Source organism: Rana temporaria, chromosome 5 (genome assembly GCF_905171775.1).
Source record: "Rana temporaria chromosome 5, aRanTem1.1, whole genome shotgun sequence".
Classification (NCBI taxonomy): Eukaryota; Metazoa; Chordata; class Amphibia; order Anura; family Ranidae; genus Rana; species Rana temporaria.
This window is the reverse complement of record NC_053493.1, coordinates 120490195-120510627: the sequence shown is the minus strand read 5'-3', so window position 1 is coordinate 120510627 and position 20433 is coordinate 120490195. Positions and strand designations below refer to the sequence as shown.

At 43.1% G+C, this 20433-nt stretch overlaps 1 protein-coding gene across 1 annotated transcript in view; it reads right to left on the bottom strand.

The window, feature by feature from the left end:
* TRIM71 (tripartite motif containing 71) overlaps positions 1-20433 on the bottom strand; it is an 87946-nt gene that overhangs the window by 19341 nt on the left and 48172 nt on the right. The window contains exon 3 of the mRNA XM_040353074.1: positions 5820-5987. Within this exon, the coding sequence (XP_040209008.1) occupies positions 5820-5987 (168 nt within the window). The remainder of the gene's footprint in view (positions 1-5819; positions 5988-20433) is intronic.

Sequence of the window (20433 nt, the reverse complement as noted above, 5' to 3'; positions counted from 1 at the left end):
AGCCATCTTTTAAAAATCCAAGCTAAGAGTACACCCTGAACCAACGATTAATATATATGTATAGATGTACACACACACACACACTCTAATTAAATAAGGTAGATATAGAGATAGATTTCCAGACATCCATTCATCAATTTGCCAGAGACTGACCAAATCAATTTAGATATCCTTCGGAGTGAAGACAAAATCTGACTATTCTGACATCTACAGGTGTCCATAGGCTAAAGTTTGGCACAAACTGCCCAAATATTAAGTCATGTTTGGCAAACTGGGTGAAATATGAGCTACTGGCACCACCTAGGTCGCTCCCCCAAAAAAGTGACTGCATCCAATCAGTTGGTCATTATTTCTAATTTCAATCTGGGACCATTCGGGATAAGGCCACGCTATATTAAGATACCTCTTAACTCAACAATCACCCTGTTTAGCAGTCTGAAAGAGAAATCTAAAAAGTGTATATCCTTGGAATTCAGTTATTAGCAAACCAACAAAAAATACTTAAAGATCTCATAATCAGATCTGTAATAAAACATACATCATTTTACCTTACAAGAGTATATCGTTAAAGAACGGCAGTACCACATTTAATTTTAACAGATATAAAAAAAAAACATTTTTTTTTTTTTTTTTTGAACGATCAAACATTTGTGTTGTGTTCTAGGAATATTACATCTCTCACAGACTGCTAGATAAAATTTAAAAAGGATATCAAGACAATCATTGCACAATTTGTGTGTAATGACAGCCATCTAATAAACTGATTATGATATAAAAAAAAAAAAAAAAAAGATATAAAAAAAGGAAGGGGACTTGCTCAGTTAAAACATCAACGTAAAAGGTTTATTGCTGAACACCTGCCATTTAAAAAAAAGGTTTGAATGACAACTGGGGAGTGTAGATAAATTCAATGGGCTGTCTTGGCCTTGTCGAATTCTCTTTTGTCCTCCAATGTTGACTGGGTCACAAAACATCTTCATTTGATTTGGAATTAGGCATCAACACAACAATGCTGAAAAGTGTGGCAAAGATTTGGGATTTTGACAGTTGGGTAATCATGATCCATAGGTCAAAGCCATTTACATTTTTTAGTTTTAAATTAGTCAGGAAAGTGTGTGTGTGTGATAGGTTTTTCAGGGCAGATACGATACAGATTTTTCGGTTGCCTTTCAGGTCGATAGCCGATATTCTGTAGATTTAAACTTATTTTTACACAGTCCTTTTAAAAATACTTTTTTTTTTTTTTTTAAACTGGCACCTTTAGGATGCTAGTAATCTGGAAGCCACTCGGGCCTCCCGGTGGGATGGGAGACACTGGAGGAGCATGTCCCATCCCGCTGCTTGTAATAACAGCCGAGCAGCTGCAGAGCCACATCGGTTGTTATTACAAGAAAGCCACTCTAAAGAACGGTAACGGGGCAATGCCTGCAGGCATCACCCCGAAAAAACAACCACTTGAAGCAATATTGGCAAGGTTGTGCCCGATACCGATGCTTCAAAAAAAGTGAATATTGGCCGGACTGATAAATCGGTTGACCCCCTATCCTTCAGTTCCTTAGCAGTGATGCACAACTGGGAGGTATACATAAATCTCAGTGTCTTCACTCTGCATATTGCCTATTCTAGTATCAACCATTAAAAATAAAATTTACTAATTTAGGATTTCCAATCACTTTCTGTCCTAGTGATAGTCTCAAAAACAAATACAGTGAGCAAATATATTGGGTAGGGACACATACAGCAATAAAAACCATGGAAAAAGTTTTGAAATTGACACGATTTCTCAAAAACAAAAAAGTTTTGGCTATAGGCCAGTGTCTCAGCATTCTTTTCAGCCATAACTCCCTTAAAAAAAAAAAAATACAAAAATTACTTGAAACCTGAACCTGGGATTTTGCACACAACAACCTTGTTGAAATTAAACTTCACAGCAGAGCCTCCCCCTCTTAACATCAGAAGCAAACCCCCCCAACCAATCACATCAGAGAGTCCTCTCATCACAATAGACACACTTTAATGACCGACTGAAGCTGCATAGTGCGTTATTTGAAAGACAGGGCAGCAATAGAGGAATAGATCTCGAACCTAGAATGACCAGAATAAGGAGGTCTGCTGGTCTCGATTGAAATCACGTGCTGCTGAAGTGGTCTCAGTCTTTCTTCTTTATTAAAATCGATATATGGACAACTGTATGGTAAAATACTTTTTTCTTGCAATAAGAGTTGCACAGAAGGTCCGATCTTAAAACTAGTTTAGCACTTTTTTGGGGCCCAATAGGTCTACTTACAGTGAGGGGGAAAGTATTTGAACCCCTGCTGAATTTGTACATTTGCCCACTGACAAAATAAATGATCAGTCTATAATTTTAATAGGATTATTTTGACAGTGGAGAGAGAAAAACAAAAATATCCAAAAAATAAATAAAAAATAAAAATCGCATTTCAACAAATGTTCTAAAATTTAATGAGTGAAGTATTTGACCCCTTTGCAAAACAGGAATTCGTACTTGGTGACAAAACCTGTTGGCAATCGCAGAAGTCACACATTTCTTGTAATTGGCCAACAGGTTTGCACACATCTCAGAAGAGATTTTGTCCCACTCCTCTGCAGATCCTCTCCAAGCCATGAAGGTTGAGGCCGATGTTTGGTTTCTCGAATCTTCAGCTTCGTCCACATGTTTTCTATAGGATTAAGGTCTGTAGACTAGCTAGGCCACTCCAGGACCTTAATGTGCTTCTTCTCAAGCCACTCCTTTGTTGCCTTGGCCATGTGTATTGGGTCATTGGCATGCTGGAATACCCATCCACAACCTATTTTCAATGCCCTGGCTGAGGGAAGGAGGTTCTCACCCAAGATTTGACGGTACATGGCCCTGACCATCGTCCCTTTGATGCGGTAAAGTTGTCCTGTTCCCTTGGCAGAAAAACACGCCCAAAGCATAATGTTTCCACCTCAAAGGTTTGATGGTGGGGATGGTGTTCTTGGGGTCATAGGCAGCATTCCTCCTCCTTCAAACAGGGAAAGTTGAGTTGATGCCAAAGAGCTCGATTTTGGTCTCATCTGACCACAACACTCTCACCCAGTTCTCCTCTGAATCATTCAGATGTTTATTAGCAAACTTCAGACGGGCCTGTACATGTGCTTTCTTGAGCAGTGAGGACCTTGCAGGAGCTGCAAGGATTTCAGTCCTTCGCGGCGTAATGCGTTACCAATTGTTTTCTTGGCAACTATGGTCCCAGCTGCCTTGAGATCATTGACAAAATTATTTTGCGTAGTTCTGGGCCGATTTCTCACTGTTCTCATGATCATTGAAACTCCATGAGGTGAGATCCTGCATGGAGCCCCAGACCGAGGCAATTTGACAGTTATGGGTTTCTTTCATTTGAAAATAATCGCACCAACTGCTGTCACCCTCTCACCAAGCTGCTTAGCGATGGTCTTGTAGCCCATTCCAGCCTTGTGTAGGTCTACAATCTTGTCCCCGACATCATTGGGACAGCTCTTTGGTCTTGGCCATGGTGGTGAGATTGAAATCTGATTGCTTCTGTGGACAGGTGTCTTTTATACAGATAAACTGAGATTTGGAGCACTCTTTGAGAGTGCTCCTAATCTGAGCTCCCTACCTGTATAGAAGACACCTGGGAGCCAGATATCTTGCTGATTGATAAGGGATCAAATACGAATATCACTCATTAAAATGCAAAGCGATCTTTTTGAAATGCATTTTTCTGGATATTTTAGTTACCGTATTCTGTCTCTCACTGTTAAAATAAACCTACCATTAAAATTATAGACTGATCATGTCTGTCAGTGGGCAAACATACAAAATCAGCAGGATCAATTTTTTCCCCTCACTGTATTATATAGTCTGCATTGAAGATGATCAGAACTATTCACGGGTATCATGAGAAATAATCACGGTCACATTTCTTCTAAATCTGAGACATTTACTGAACACAAATAAGCAACACACTGGTAAGAGGAACAGAAAGAATGAAAGAGGCTCACAGCTCATGAAGTGAAGTGACGTAACTATCCTTCCACAACAAGATTCCAAAGAAGCTTTTATGACTGAAGTTAAATGCATGAGTGATTGACTCATACTCACTCTGCATGTTTGGTGGCGAAATTCCTGAGGAATAAGATTCCCAGCTCACTTGGTCATTCTCAAGACTATAATGGCCGTTTTACAGGTTTTTCTCATTTTACTGCTAAAAAAGCTCAGTCACGTACACATATGGCACATCATGACAGCAAATATATAGTGATTGTGAACTCAATATTTGGAAGGTAAATAGTTAGGTGGCCATATTGAACCCTTTAAATCCACCGCTGAAACGATGCATTTTTATAAATTTTTTGAGGGGGGGGGAGTTTATACTCTGGCATGTGGATACGTAAAGTTGTAGTAAACTTGTTTTGCCCATTTTTACTTATAGGCAAGCTTATTAATTTTGCCTACAGGTAAGCTTTATTATATCTGCCAAACGTGCCTTTAGGAGGTATTCCAGCGAGCAGCTGCCGGTGACATCACCAGGTGCATGCGCACTAAATGGCATGTGCCGTTCCTTTAGAGCCCTGGTTCTGTGCCCGGGGCTCCCATGCGCATCCACGGGAGTGACACCATTGCGGCTGGGCAAATCAGACGGCCGGAGCCCACGAACCTGGAAAAGGGAAACCAAGTGAAGATGGAAGCCCCGTCAGCGGGGACAGCGCACCACGGGAGGGCTTAGTTTTAAGGCAAGTATTTCATAATGTGCAAGTATGCTATGCAAACTGGTACATTACCTTGCAGGGGGGAATTTTTTTTTTTTTTTTTTAGAAGCTTTAACCATAGTGCCAATTATTCTTAATAATTTGTCTCAGAATTTTTTTTTTACAATAGATTTCTGCTTGGCCTTTACTTTATTGTCAATTTTAAAATTCAAATGAAATCAAAAAAGTTTGCTGAACTTGGGTTGTAAATGTGTCTTCTACAGATGCCTCTCAATGCAGACTGTAATGTATAGGGGGCAGGGGGTTTCAGCAGCCGCATGTCATTGTACGCAGTCTGCATGTCCTATTGAACCAAACAAAATCCATCTCACCAGTCAGACCCATTAAACTTGTAACAAGCAAGGGTGGGCGGGCTGTGCAGGGAGCCTTTTCTGCCAGGAGAATATAGTGAATATTGCTAGCAGCTGTAGCTGCTAGTGATAATCTCATGCAAACATCTGAAATGCTGGTTGTACCCAAGGTGATCGATGGATCAACTTGGGTTCAATCAGCCTGCCCATACATGGTTCGAGTCTCACCCCTGCTGAACCAGCAGAGATTCGAATTGCCTATAGCAAGCTTAAAGCGGAAGTAAACCCATCCATAAAACATTGGTTAGAAGAAGATCCTGGACTGCCGCACTCCTTAAAACGATGTCTAAATTACAATAATAAAATACAAAAAACAACCAAAGTGATGCAGTCAAAATGAAGTGAACAACCAGAAAAAGGTGGCCGACATGTTCTACATCATGTGATGCTTACTCGTAGCCATCCATAAAACAGATTAATTTCTGGCACGTGCTGGAAATGTAACATTCCAATTGGTTGTGCTCTCAACCAAACTGTTAACCCATCCAATGGCCGATGTCATAACTGATCACATGTTCAGCATCAGGACAGTTGTAGATTAAACAGAGGCAAAGATGGCAGCTTCCTTGGCTGAAACCAATAGGGGGGAGGGGGGTTTACTTACACTTTAAAGTGTGCTGGTTTGAATTGTAAACAGACTTTTGTTAAGACTTTTCCCATACAACACATATTGAAAACATCAAATTTGCCAACCTGGATTGCTTGACGCCCCTGTTGAGCATCTGCCAGAAGCTGAATAGTAAGTGCCCTTGAATCCTGAAGAGCATCTTGGAGGTAGACAAAACTGTGCCCAGCATGACGTCCCATAGTGCACTCACGACATATAGGGATAGAGCACGAATCACAGTAGAAATGTAGAACCTGTAACACAGCAACATAAACTGAAAGTTAGATGATCATTTATAATAATGTAAAAAAAAAAATATATAATATATTTATATATAAAACAGTGCCCGTCTTTCCAGGTGCTGTAAGAGCATCAAGATACATTTGACCCCTATTTACTGCACTCAGCTTGCATGCTGACACTTTCCATTTATTATACCACTGATACTTCTTTTGTATCACTTTACAGAGGATATCCAATCATTCACATCAGTCCCTGTCCCACATAATGGGATACAACTTATCGGGAGAGATTTACTAAACCTGGTGCAGCTGTGCATAGTAACCATCAGCTTCTATTGTTAAAGCTTAATTGAACAAGCTGAAGTTAGAAGCCAATTGGTTACTATGCCCAGCTGCACAAGATTCGGTGTACACCAGTTGTAGTAAATCTCCCCATCGTCTTTACCACATTCATACAAATGTTCGCTCAACGGTACGGTGTCAATTTTGGGCGACAGTCAATTACCACACCAATTTAACCAGTTGCAGACTCTGCGTGTAATAGACACAGGTAAAAAAAAAAAAGTCATCATTGTACACAGGACGTGTCTAGTATGTTCAGTCCTTCCAACCTGCAACAGGGATTCCCCCCCGTCACAGTACACAACAATTTAGTTCTGATGAATCATAGCTGCATTGCCGAGTACACAATGATCCATGCAGCAGAAGCTGTGTAAAAAAAAAAAAAATTACAACAATAATAATAATAATAATAATAATAATACGCAAGCGTACACACACACACACACACAATGTTTACCAATAACATTGCTCAGCTGGGTATACAGAAAGATAAAATGAAACATTGTTTCATTTTTGTATCTTTCGGTTTATTCATCTACAAATCAAAAGGGATGAACTTCTGCAGATCAAGTCAGTGAGGCCGACACTGGGGCGACTTTAATTCGAGCTCCATTCAGTGCAATGTAACAGTTCAGAATAAAAAGCCTTTTGTCCAGTTTTATCACGTTTAATTATCCAAGGATTGCAAAAGGTGGCTCAAATGTTACAACTTTTTTTATTTTATTTTTTTAGTACTGGGCAGTTGTTGGTCTTGTGAAATGTCCACTGTATGTTACCCGTCTTATGGTTTCAATTTAAAAATAAATAAATAAATAAATAAATACAAAATGGTCGATATAACAGGCTCAGGCCATTTGAAAATTGATCTGGTTCATAAAGTGTGAACAGTTGTGAGCCATAGTGGATCCCTCTACATTTAATTTCATCACCGGATATGCATACGGTACACAAGGAGAGGGAGGAGAGATCCATTTATGTCCACTGAACGATTTATCGGTCATTACATGACACTATAGTTTGTGCTCACGGCCGAATGTTCATTTTCCCTACCCTTTAAAGTGGTTGTAAACCCATACACACCACTTTTCACTACAGGTAAGCCTATAACAAGGCTTACCTGTAGGTACCGTGAAAATCTCCTAAACGTGCACCATTTATGAGATATTCACTGTATCCCCATGATGTCATCGGCACATACGCACTGAAGAAACTGCCCGCTTGTGCCGTTTGAGATGCTGTGCTGTGACCGCCGGCTCTTGCGGGCGGGAGTGACGTAATCGCAACTCAAGCCAAATCATATTGCCGGAGCCCACGAACCCGGAAATAATTATTTCCGGGGAGACATTTTGCCAGTCACAGCAGTGTACGGGGACCACTGCACCAGCTTCGATCTAAGGTGAGCATTTCATAATTATGCGTTCGTCTTGCAGTTTTTTTTTTTGAGGCTGGAACGCTGCTTTAAAAATCTGGTTTAAAACAACAACAACAACAACAACAACAACAACAACTTCAGATGTCTATAACCTATTAACTTCTGTTTGCATGTTACTAGCTAGGCATGTGGCTAGTATTCTATGCACATAAAACCACCCTTTGATAATTATGCATTGTCACTGTGCCTGCCACAAACACTGACAAGGACAGAATGCCGAAGATGTATGACCACGCCAAACTTCGTTGATTGCAATAAATTTATAAAATGTACAAAAAGGCAGAATATCACCTCCAAATCACCTGACAGCTGGCTCTGAAAAGCAAAAACACTGCCAATTTTTTTTCTTTTTTTTTAAATAAAAAAACTCTGAAAAGTAACTAGTGTGAATGAAGCACAAGGCCTTGGTTTAGATTTTCACCAAGGATATTGTTTGCATGAAACCGATATGTTCTCCTAGCGTCTCTAGGAGCTTCCTCTGGGATTTCTAGTTTTCTTCCAGTCTGAAACCATACTGATGGGCAAAAAGGTCAAATGGCTAAAAAAAATAAAAAAATATAAAACCCACACACACAGGGACGAACGTAAACAGTTCAAGTGGAACTTCTGTCAAAAATAAATAAATAAAAATATATATAAAAAAAAATAAAAAAAATAATAAATATAAATTATATACATACATACATACATACATACATACATACACACACACACACACACACTGAAATATATGCAAAGTTAGCATTAAACATGCATGCCCGTCCTTGTCTGCCAACGTAGGGTTATTGTATTAACGTGCTGTAAAAACTACTGTAAAAACTTCAGCTACCTTCTACACCCTACAGCCAGATTAAAGCACACCGATACACAAGTTGTGTAAATCTTATAAATAAATAAATATTCCCTTTAGTGTCTCCCCCCTCAAATGAAATATATATATTTATTTATATTAAATACAATAAAAAAAAAATCACAATAATAAAAAAATCAAATCTTTTAATTGTGCAGTTATTGCTTATTAAAGCGCTTTCACTTGTAAAAGTTTGTGTGTGTGTAAAATATAATTATATATATATATATATATATATTATATTTTACACACACACAAACTTTTACAAGTGAAAGCGCTTTAATAAGCAAGAACTGCACAATTAAAAGATTTGTGATTTTTTCCCCTGGATTATCAGCCAATTTGCAGGAACAGATACTGATTTCTGAAAATCTGGAGTGGGTTCAGCAAACAATCAGACTACAAGTCACCAAACAGGAAAGGAGCTGTAAAAAGAAGACATTGCACAACAGAGGAAATTCCTGGGTGGCATCAGCCCTGGCTACTTTCTTGTCCATCTGCTCCCTCAGGAGGGGGAGCTGATGGATATGTCCCCGGGAAACATGTGGCAATCAATCAACATGTGATGAATGGTCACTAGAGTTAAGCCCTGACCTGACGCTGTGACCCTTCTTGCATCACTAAAGTGTTTTAATCCATCCCTCCTTCCAGCATAAGCTAGATAGCCAGGGGTGGAACAGGAAAAAGAAAAAAGCCAAAGGCCGTCATATGTTGCCCTCTCAAGTGGATGGCAACAAAAAGTGGAAGGCTTGGCACACAGTACACAGGCTGCTGTAGCATAAAACACATTTTGACGAAAACACAGTATCAGGTCATCCCATCATAAAGGCTACTAAAAAGTAAATTGGAAAGAATTATTTTATTGCAAAACTACGTACACTGCACAGCCAGCCAAATATCTCACACACACACACACACACACACACACACACACACACACACACAAAATCTGAAATAAAATATGTACATCATCCATCCAGCATTTTCTGTTTTTCAACGCAGAAAACTTTAAGGTGTAAGTGCACATTAGTGAACACCAAGTCTCACCACCGTCCCCATACTTACCTCTGTGGATGAGCCGCCAGTGACCTCCCAGCTGCAGGACAGCAGTCCAGGGATTTGAAATTTCTCTACAGATTTCCGCAGGGCTTCCAGGATGGATCAGAGGGATTTCTGATTGGTTTTAGCATCAGCACAGACGATCGCTCTGATCTGTCCCCGAAGAGAGAAAGGGGAGGGCAGTGGAATTTCAAGGCCGGACGTACGTTTGTGGATCGCCGTAACAAGCTAATTTGCATACTCGACGCAGAATTTTACGGAAACGCCACCTAGCGGCCGCCGAAAAAATGCACCCAAGATCCGATGGCGTACCAAGACGTACGCCAGTCTGATCGATCCGAGATGGTCGTATCTTGTTTTGTAGATACAAAACAAAGATACAACGCTCAAAATTTGAAATTACGCGGCGTAGCAAGAGATACGCCGGCGTAATTCTTTTGTGGATCTGCCCCTTTGTCTTTAAAGCCGAACTTCAGTAACTTTTTTCATCTTTCCATCCATCAAATCTTCTGCTCTTGTTGTTTTAACTTTGGATAGTAAAAAAACGTTTTTTCTGCAAGTAAATACCTTATTATACAGCCAACTTTCTATTTCTCGGCTGGTAAAATGCCTAGGCATTCAACATCATGCGCAGCTCTCTCACTCTCGTGAGCGTTTGCCAGGAAGTTAGGGGGTGAGTCATAAGAGGGCAAATGAGGGCAAATCCAGGACGTGAATAGGCAGCAGCTTCAGCTGCCCACAGTTAAAATGATTGCAGCCAGACTTGGTGGAGGGAGATTTCTGCAGTATATTGGGCAAGTACAGAATCACAGTGTATAAAATATGCAAAGCGGTTGGAGGGAGGCTTTAGAATGGCAAACATGTTTTTATAAAAAAAATGTTGTGAGCAGACTGCAGTTCCTCTTTAAGTGTTATAAGCCAATATGGATTGCAGTTCAAAAGCTGCAAACATTTTAGAAGAAATGATCCAATACTTATCCAATAGGAGCTACAAACTCTTAATAAAAATTTCAAACTAGATTATTCAAATTAAATAGATCCATACACTGTTAAATATGGTGCGTTGGTGAGCTATGGCATTCTATACCATAAATGTATCCTTTACCAACAGAAAAACAAAAAACTTGGGATTTCATCCTATTTTCTATGTGTTTCTGAATGTTGAAAGAAAGTCCTAGGAACTCGTTCCAGCAGTTTCATTGCGACTTGCTAGCATGGCACACTCAACCATAAGAGATGGGAGGAGTTCCGTTTTATGAATGAACTTCTGTCCAAAATGAACCTGTTCACAAGTAGTACACCAATGCTAAATCCATAGAAATTACCATTAAGAAAAACTAGGAGGATTATCTAAAAAGATCCAAAAAAATTACAAGAAACCCAAGTTCATGTAGGCAGAAAAACACAGTAATTGACCTGCGTTTTTCATGCCCACCTACAAAAAAAACATGGCAGACGCTCAGGTTTGTCCGCAGTTTAACTTGCATCATATGAATGCGAGTTAGGGACCTTAGACTGTAAGCGCCTTGAGGGTAGGGACTGATGTGAATGTACATTGTATATGTAAAGCGCTGCGTAAATGGACGGCGCCATTCAAGTACCATAATAATAATAATAATAATAATAATAATAATAATAATAATAATAATAATAAATGTTTGCCAGGCAGTGCCCAGTTTGCATCATGCACCCAAAGTTTTTCTTTCCAAGTAACTGAGCCGATTTAACCATGGAGGAGTTAAAGATCCATTTTAGATATCCAATAACGTTCTAAAACGAGTAGGGCCCTCAGATTCCTCCTGTATTGATTTGTATTGTAACTGTACTGTCTGCCCTGATGTTGTAAAGCGTTACATAAATCCTGTATAATAATAATAATAAATAATTAATTAGGGATGCACTGATGCCATTTTAACACTGAGTACTGATATCCATCGCCTAGGAAGAGGGGTGTTTTTTTTTGAGGTGGCGGTAGTTGGGGGTGGGGTGAAATAGGGATTGTGGGGTGGGAGAGTTGGGATGGAAAAGGCTGTGTTGGGGATGGTGATAAGAGGGTTATTGGGAAACATGGGGGCAGGGGTGACAGCTGGTAGAGGGAAGGAGGAGGCAACAGGCATGATACAGGAGAAGTTAAAGTGGAGGTTCACCCGGAAATGTTAATTTTTAACCTTAGATTCATGCTCATTTTGTCTAGGGGAATCGGCTAGTTTTTTTAAAATCGTAGCAGTACTTACCGTTTTAGAGAACGATCTTCTCCGCCGCTTCCGGGTATGGGCTGCGGGACTGGGAGTTCCTATTTTGATTGACAGGCTTCCGACGGTCGCATCCATCGCGTCACGATTTTCCGAAAGTAGCCGAACGTCGGTGCGCAGGCGCCGTATAGAGCCGCACCGACGTTTGGCTTCTTTCGGCTACTCGTGACGCGATGGATGCCACCGTCGGAAGCCTCTCGGAAGACTGGAACGCCCAGTCCCGAAGACCATACCCGGAAGCGGCGGAGAAGATCGCTCTCTAAAACGCTAAGTACAGCTTAGATTTAAAAAAAAAGAGATTTTTAATACAGCTTACCTGTAAAATCTTTTTCTTGGAGTACATCACGGGACACAGAGCGGCATTCATTACTATATGGGTTATATGGAGTACCTTCAGGTGTAGACACTGGCAATCTCAAACAGGAAATGCCCCTCCCTATATAACCCCCTCCCATAGGAGGAGTACCTCAGTTTTGTAGCAAGCAGTATGCCTCCCAAAATGGTCCTCAAAAAAGAGGGGTGGGAGCTCTGTGTCCCGTGATGTACTCCAAGAAAAAGATTTTACAGGTAAGCTGTATTAAAAATCTCTTTTTCTTTATCGTACATCACGGGACACAGAGCGGCATTCATTACTATATGGGATGTCCCAAAGCAATGCTTACAATGAGGGGAGGGAGAACATCTCCAAGACAAAAGGATTTAATTTAGAGATATACTCAAATCATAATAAATCCAACTTAGTTGAGAAAAATAAAATTTTTAAATTTAACTCGAACAAGAGGAGCCCCCGGAATCCGAGGGTCTCAAACTGCAGCCTGCAGCACTGCCTGCCCGAAGGCAGTATCAGTATTCCTTCTTACGTCCAACTTGTAGAATTTTGTAAACGTGTGGACAGAAGACCAGGTTGCCGCCTTGCAAACTTGAGCCATAGAGATCTGGTGGTGTGCTGCCCAGGAGGCGCCCATGGCTCTAGTAGAATGAGCCTTTAATGATACTGGAGGAGGCAACCCTTTCAAGCCGTAGGCCTGAGTGATTAATTGCTTAATCCACCTAGAAATGGTGGACTTTGCAGCTGCCTGCCCCTTCTTGGGCCCATCCGGTAGAATGAACAGCAAATCTGTCTTCCGGATCTTCTTTGTAGCTTTAAGATAGGCCTTCATGGCCCTGACAATATCCAAGGTATGCAGCAACCCTTCCTTTCTGGAAGTAGGTTTAGGGAAGAAGGATGGTAATACCAAATCCTGGTTCAAATGAAAACTGGATATGACCTTCGGAAGGAAGGAAGGATGAGGGCGGAGAACGACCCTGTCCTTATGAAAAACAAGATATGGTTCCTTACAGGATAAGGCTGCCAGCTCCGAAACTCTTCTTGCGGAAACTATGGCAACCAAAAATACTAACTTCCTTGTCAGTAGAACCAAAGGAATATCAGCCAACGGCTCAAACGGTTGTTTCTGTAAACTTGACAGAACAAGATTTAAATCCCACGGACAAAGCGGGGATTTAACTGGAGGTCTAATACGCAAGACCCCTTGAAGGAAGGTCTTAACCAGCGAGTGGGTGGCCAGCGGCCGCTGAAACCACACTGACAGAGCAGAAATCTGTCCTTTGATTGTGCTTAATGCCAATCCTTTATCCACTCCTAGCTGGAGAAAACTTAATACTCTATCGATGGTAAATTTGCGAGAAAGCCATCGCTTGGACTCACACCAGCCTACATAGGCCTTCCAGACCCTGTAATAAATCACCCTAGAGACCGGTTTCCTGGCTCTGATTAGGGTAGAGATTACTTTCTGAGACAGACCTCTACCCCTGAGAATCAGGGATTCAGCTTCCAGGCCGTCAAATTTAGATGCCGTAAGGCAGGGTGGAGGATCGGACCTTGCGATAGCAGGTCTGGCCGTAGAGGAAGAGTCCAAGGGTCTCCCACTACCATCCTTAAGATTAGTGAGTACCATGCCCTTCTGGGCCATGCTGGAGCTACCAGGATGACTGGTATGTGCTCCACCCGGATCCTGCGCAGCAGGCGGGGTAGTAACTGGAGCGGGGGAAACGCATAAAGAAGTTTGAACTGATGCCAAGGGCAAACCAACGCATCGGTTCCGCAGGCCATCGGATCCCTTGAGCGGGACATGAACCTGTCTAGTTTCTTGTTGAGTCTCGATGCCATGATATCCACGTCCGGCACTCCCCATCTTTGGCAGAGTGCTTGAAAGACTAGTGGATGCAGAGACCATTCCCCCGGCCATAGAGTCTGGCGGCTTAAGAAGTCCGCCTGAAAGTTGTCCACTCCTGGAATGAATATTGCCGATATGCAGGGCACATGAGCCTCTGCCCATAGAAGAATCAAGCTCACCTCTCTCTGAGCGGCTTGACTCCTGGTTCCCCCTTGGTGATTTATGTGTGCCACGGCCGTGGCATTGTCTGATTGAATTCTCACCGGGAACCCCTGCAATTTTGACGTCCAAGCCCTGAGGGCTAGTCGAGCAGCTCTGAGCTCCAAGATGTTGATGGGCAACTGCTTCTCTGGCTTTGCCCAAGTACCTTGGCGAGTGCAACCATCCAAAATTGCTCCCCAGCCCGTCAGGCTGGCGTCTGTGGTCACTATCTTCCAAGCCACTGGGCTGAAAGACCTCCCCTTCAGTAGATTCTGAGGGTCTAACCACCAACACAGACTTTGTCGGACTCTTGATGAGAGCGGCAACGGGATATCCAAGGCCTGTGGCCTTCTGCTCCATGCTGACAGGATGGCTGCCTGTAGGATGCGAGTGTGGCTCTGGGCGTATGGTACCGCCTCGAATGTGGCCACCATCTTGCCTAGTAACCTCATACATAGGCGAATAGTCGGTTCTTTCTTGCTTAGAACCAGTAGGATTAATTCCTTGATGGCTTTTACCTTCCTCAGAGGTAGGAACACTCCTTGTTGTTCTGTGTCTAAGCTCATGCCGAGATATTCCAACTGCTTTGTGGGCTGGAAAGCTGACTTTTCTCGATTTAGGACCCAGCCGAACCTCTCGAGGTATTGGACCGTGAGGGCCACTGCTCGCTCCAAGCCGGGAGACGAGTGATCTATGACTAGGAGGTCGTCCAGGTATGCTAGGATCGTGACCCCTTGGATCCTTAGTTTGGCTAGGATTGGAGCTAGGACCTTCGTGAACACCCGGGGGGCCGTAGCCAACCCGAAGGGAAGCGCCACGAATTGGAAGTGACGCGAAGCCACCATGAAGCGTAGATATCTTTGATGTGGCTGATAAATTGGAACATGAAGGTAGGCATCCTTTATGTCTATGGACGCCATGAAGTCGTCCTTCTGGAGTGTGGCAGCTGCTGACCGCACGGATTCCATCCGAAATGAGCGGATCTTTAGATATGCATTTACCATCTTTAGGTCCAAAATTGGCCTGACATCTCCATTGGATTTTGGGATGATGAATAGGTTGGAGTAGAAACCCAGCCCCTGTTCCAGGACTGGTACCTCTACTATTACTTCCTGGGAAAGTAGATGATCTAATGCCGATCTTAATGCGGCTCCCTTTTCCGGATCGTTTGGAATCCTCGACTTCTGGAAATGAGGAGGAGGAAACCTTAGGAAATCTAATTTGTAGCCTGTGGCCACGGAAGACCGTACCCACTCGTCGGGAATGCTGGCTTCCCAAATCTCTGAAAAGAGTCGCAGCCTTCCCCCCACCTTCGTGGGTGGGGGCGCCCCTTCATAAGGTTGGCTTGGGGGCTGGTTTTGCTGGTTTGCGAAACCACTGCCTTTTGCCTCTAACAGCCTGTCCTTGTGATCTGCTGTTGAAGCCGAAGTTTGCTTTTGCAGGAGGCCGTCGATACTGCTTGGCATTAGAGGGCCCCTGCCCAGGGGAATACTGTCGTTTAAACGCAGGTCCCTGAACCTTCTTCTTAGTTGGCAAGAGAGTACTCTTGCCGTTTGAAATGGTCTGAATGTATTTATCTAGGTCTTCTCCGAAGAGTCGTCCTCCATGGAAGGGGAACCCTACCAGGAGCTTCTTGCATGGGGGCTCAGCCTCCCAGCTTTTTAACCATAAGAGTCTTCTCATATGGATAAGGGATAACGATAAACGTGACGCTTGCTGGATAGAATCCTTGATTGCGTCTACCGTAAAACATATGGCCTTAGGGACATCCGAAAATTTTTCTGCCTGCTGGGCCGGAATAAGTTTAAGCATCTGCTTAAATTGATCCGATAATGCTTGAGCGACCCCAATCGCAGCCACAGCTGGCTGTACTACTGCCCCTGCAGTAGTGAAGGAGTTCTTAAGTAGTGCTTCCAAGCGCTTATCAACTGGATCCTTGAACACCTGTATGTTTTCTACAGGGCATGTTAACGATCTGTTAACACATGAGATGGCTGCGTCCACTGCAGGAGTAGCCCATCTTTTGGAAAAATTTTCTTCCATAGGATATAGGACAGAGAACCTTTTAGGTGGTAAGAAGATCTTATCTGGCTTGTTCCAATCTTGGAACAAAATTCCCTCTAATAGAGGATGGATCGGAAACACAGCATTGCTTTGAGGCGCCCTCAGTGAGCCCAAAGCTGAAACCGTCGATACCTGGAGATCTGGTACTGGCAAGTTGAATGTCCTATGGACCAAGTCCGACAATCCTTGAATCCACCAGCTCTCCCTCAGGGAGACTGCCCCAGACTCCTCTGTATCCGGGTCTTCGATCCCTGAACCTACTTGGTCCGTGTCCAAGAGGTCGTCCAATTCCCCTGAGGAAAGGACCTCCTCTTCTGAGGGTCCGCGCTCGGGCGACGGAGATCTATTCCGCTTACTGCCCCGCATAGCTGCGGATATCATTTTTCCCATGCTTTTCTGCATCTCTTTTAAAGAGGTGAGTAATACCTCCTCCGTGACCATCTTAGGGTTGGACTGACCCGCGTCAGCTCCAGCCCCAGATCCCGATGGCCCCAAGGCTCCCTGTAGGGAAAACAGCGGCATACCATGGTACAATACCGAGGTACACCTGCTACCTATTGGTATTTGGAACTATAAAAGTTAATTGTCCAAACACCTGTTTGGGGGATAAAAAAATGCTTCCTCTCCCCTAGATGACTTTTTTTTTTTTTTTTCGTTTTTGTTTCAAATCCAGGAAAGAAAAAACATTCTGTCCCCCTGAGTAGTATTGCAAAGAAAAACTATGAGATGGAAAAGAAACAGCCTATTTCTAGGCTTGACAAAACAGTCCTCTGAAGACTGCAATATCCTTTCTGGCCACTGTGTGTCCTCGGCGCCCCGTGCTGCCGCTCTGGTCTTTCTCCTCAGTTCCAAAGTATTGATGGAACAAACAAGGAAGGGCCGCCCCTTCCTTTAAGCCACTGACCCGCCCTTCCCCCCCAGCAACCTCAAACAGGAAATGCCCCTCCCGACAGGGGGAGGGGGGGGGGGGATTTTGGGAGGAAGGGACCTCTCTGTTCCAGCAAACTGCAGCCTGCAGCCTGGAACCATGAGGAGGTCAGCGTTTTGCCTGCTTGCAGGCTCTGAGGAGGAAGACTGAATGGAGCATCGCCTGGAGGCCTGCAGGTAAGCAAAGCTCTCTGACACACACATATATTTTTATATAACACAGGCCCCACTCAATGCTTTTCCAACACTACAAGGGAGGTCACATCTTATGGGGAATAATACATAGAGAGCCATCCTATCTTTATGATATGTGACTAGTTTGCCAGATGCAGTGCATAACTTTAGGCATGTCCCCTGTGACCCCCCAGAAAAAAACCTGCTAAGAACCAAGTTCCGCAAGTTTTCCCCTCACTTACCTGCTCCATGCCGCAGGACTTTGCCAAGCAAGAGGCCCAATCTTCCCCCATCTCCGTGGGGATGTCTAGACCTTCAGGCCCTGGGTTCCTATGAAGGATCCACTGTCCTGGGCCCATATAGCACCCTGGCAACAGAAAACTTTAGGTACCCAAAGGTTTCTAAGTTCTGGGCCCAGGGTCCAGCTCTCTAAAAAGAAAAGCATTATGGGCTATACCCCAAGGGTTTGGGGTCCGGTTACTGACCACTTTAGCGCTGAGGCTTTTTTGGACAGAACCGGTAGCTCACCTAATCCCAAGGATGCGGAGGCAAGCTAAACCATGACTAACACACTGGCGTAAAAACTGGAGGTACTCCTCCTATGGGAGGGGGTTATATAGGGAGGGGCATTTCCTGTTTGAGATTGCCAGTGTCTACACCTGAAGGTACTCCATATAACCCATATAGTAATGAATGCCGCTCTGTGTCCCGTGATGTACGATAAAGAAAACTAGCCGATTCCCCTAGACAAAATGAGCATCAATCTAAGGGTAAACATTTTTTTTTTTTAGGGTGAACTCCCGCTTTAAGGCCTTCAGGTAGGGTACAGGCGTCTCTCACGAGAGAGGAGCTGGCCAGACAGCACACGGAGGAGGAAGAGAACCCTGCTGCTCAGTACAACAGGATACCACTGTACAGAGTCTTCAAACAGAGCCCCCTGTTCTCTGCCTCAGCATCCAGCCAGGGAGTGCCCGGATATAGTGCTCTATGTGGTCAAAGCTGGTGGGCTGTTAGGACAGGCAGCCCGGTGGGCCTGCACCAAGCGATACCACTGGGAGAAAGCAGTGGGGATGGCACTCTTCGAAGAGGAGGAGGTGGCAGCCCGCTCCCACTTCTGGCATCGGTTTCCGGTATCGGAGCATTTTCGCGATTACCGATACTCGTGAAAATGGCTGCTAGTATAAGTGCATCCTTAATAATAATAATAATAATAGTGGATGAAATGAGTAAACTGTAATTGAACATGTGAAGGATCTCGATCGACCATTAGTAAATGAGTCTCAATATAATAAAAAAAAAAATTATAAAAATTGATGAGACAATCTGCGACCAGTTGGGTACCAAAAAGCTTTTAAAAAATAGCTTTGAAGCAAAAGCTGTATAGGTTTAAAACAAGAGGATTTTTTAATAGTTTTTCTTTTTGCATTACCGTGCAGAATTTTGCCAATGGAAAGAAAAAAAAAAAAAAAGACTTGGTTCCAAACTAATATATATATATATATATATATATATATATATATATATATATATATATATATATATATATATATATATATATATATATATATATATATATATATATATATATATATATATATATATATATATATATATATATATATATATATATATTAGGGCTGTGACTGATTAAAATTTTTGTGTTCGATTAATCGTTTTTTTTTTTAATCGATTAATCGACTAATTTCGATTAATTAACGCACATACAGATACAACTACTTTTAGCTGATCTCCTTGCATTGCAACTCTGCATTAGCCACTGGTAAATGTGGTGGGGGCAGTATGGGGGCAGATGTGTATATTACAGCATCTGCCCCCATGCTGTAATATACACATCTGCCCCCATGCTGTAATGTACACATCTGACCCCATGCTGTAATATACACATCTGCCCCCATACTGCAAGAATATACACATCTGCCCCCCATACTGCCCCCACCACATTTACCAGTGGCTAATGCAGAGTTGCAATGCAAGGAGATCAGCTAAAAGTAGTTGTGTGGCAGATGTGTACATTACAGCATGGGGCAGATGTGTATATTCTTGCAGTTTGGGGGCAGATGTGTACATTACAGCATGGGGGCAGATGTGTACATTACAGCATGGGGGCAGATGTGTACATTACAGCATGGGGGCAGATGTGTACATTACAGCATGGGGGCAGATGTGTACATTACAGCATGGGGGCAGATGTGTACATTACAGCATGGGGGCAGATGTGTACATTACAGCATGGGGGCAGATGTGTACATTACAGCATCTGCCTCCATGCTGTAATGTACACATCTGCCCCCATGCTTTAATATACACATCTGCCTCCCATACTGCAAGAATATACACATCTGCCCCCATGTGTACATTACAGCATGGGGGCAGATGTGTATATTCTTGCAGTATGGGGGCAGATGTGTACATTACAGCATGGGGGCAGATGTGTACATTACAGCATGGGGGCAGATGTGTACATTACAGCATCTGCCTCCATGCTGTAATATACACATCTGCCCCCATGCTTTAATATACACATCTGCCTCCCATACTGCAAGAATATACACATCTGCCCCCATGTGTACATTACAGCATGGGGGCAGATGTGTATATTCTTGCAGTATGGGGGGCAGATGTGTACATTACAGCATGGGGGCAGATGTGTACATTACAGCATGGGGGCAGATGTGTACATTACAGCATGGGGGCAGATGTGTACATTACAGCATGGGGGCAGATGTGTACATTACAGCATGGGGGCAGATGTGTACATTACAGCATGGAGGCAGATGTGTACATTACAGCATGGGGGCAGATGTGTACATTACAGCATGGGGGCAGATGTGTACATTACAGCATCTGCCTCCATGCTTTAATATACACATCTGCCTCCCATACTGCAAGAATATACACATCTGCCCCCATGTGTACATTACAGCATGGGGGCAGATGTGTACATTACAGCATGGGGGCA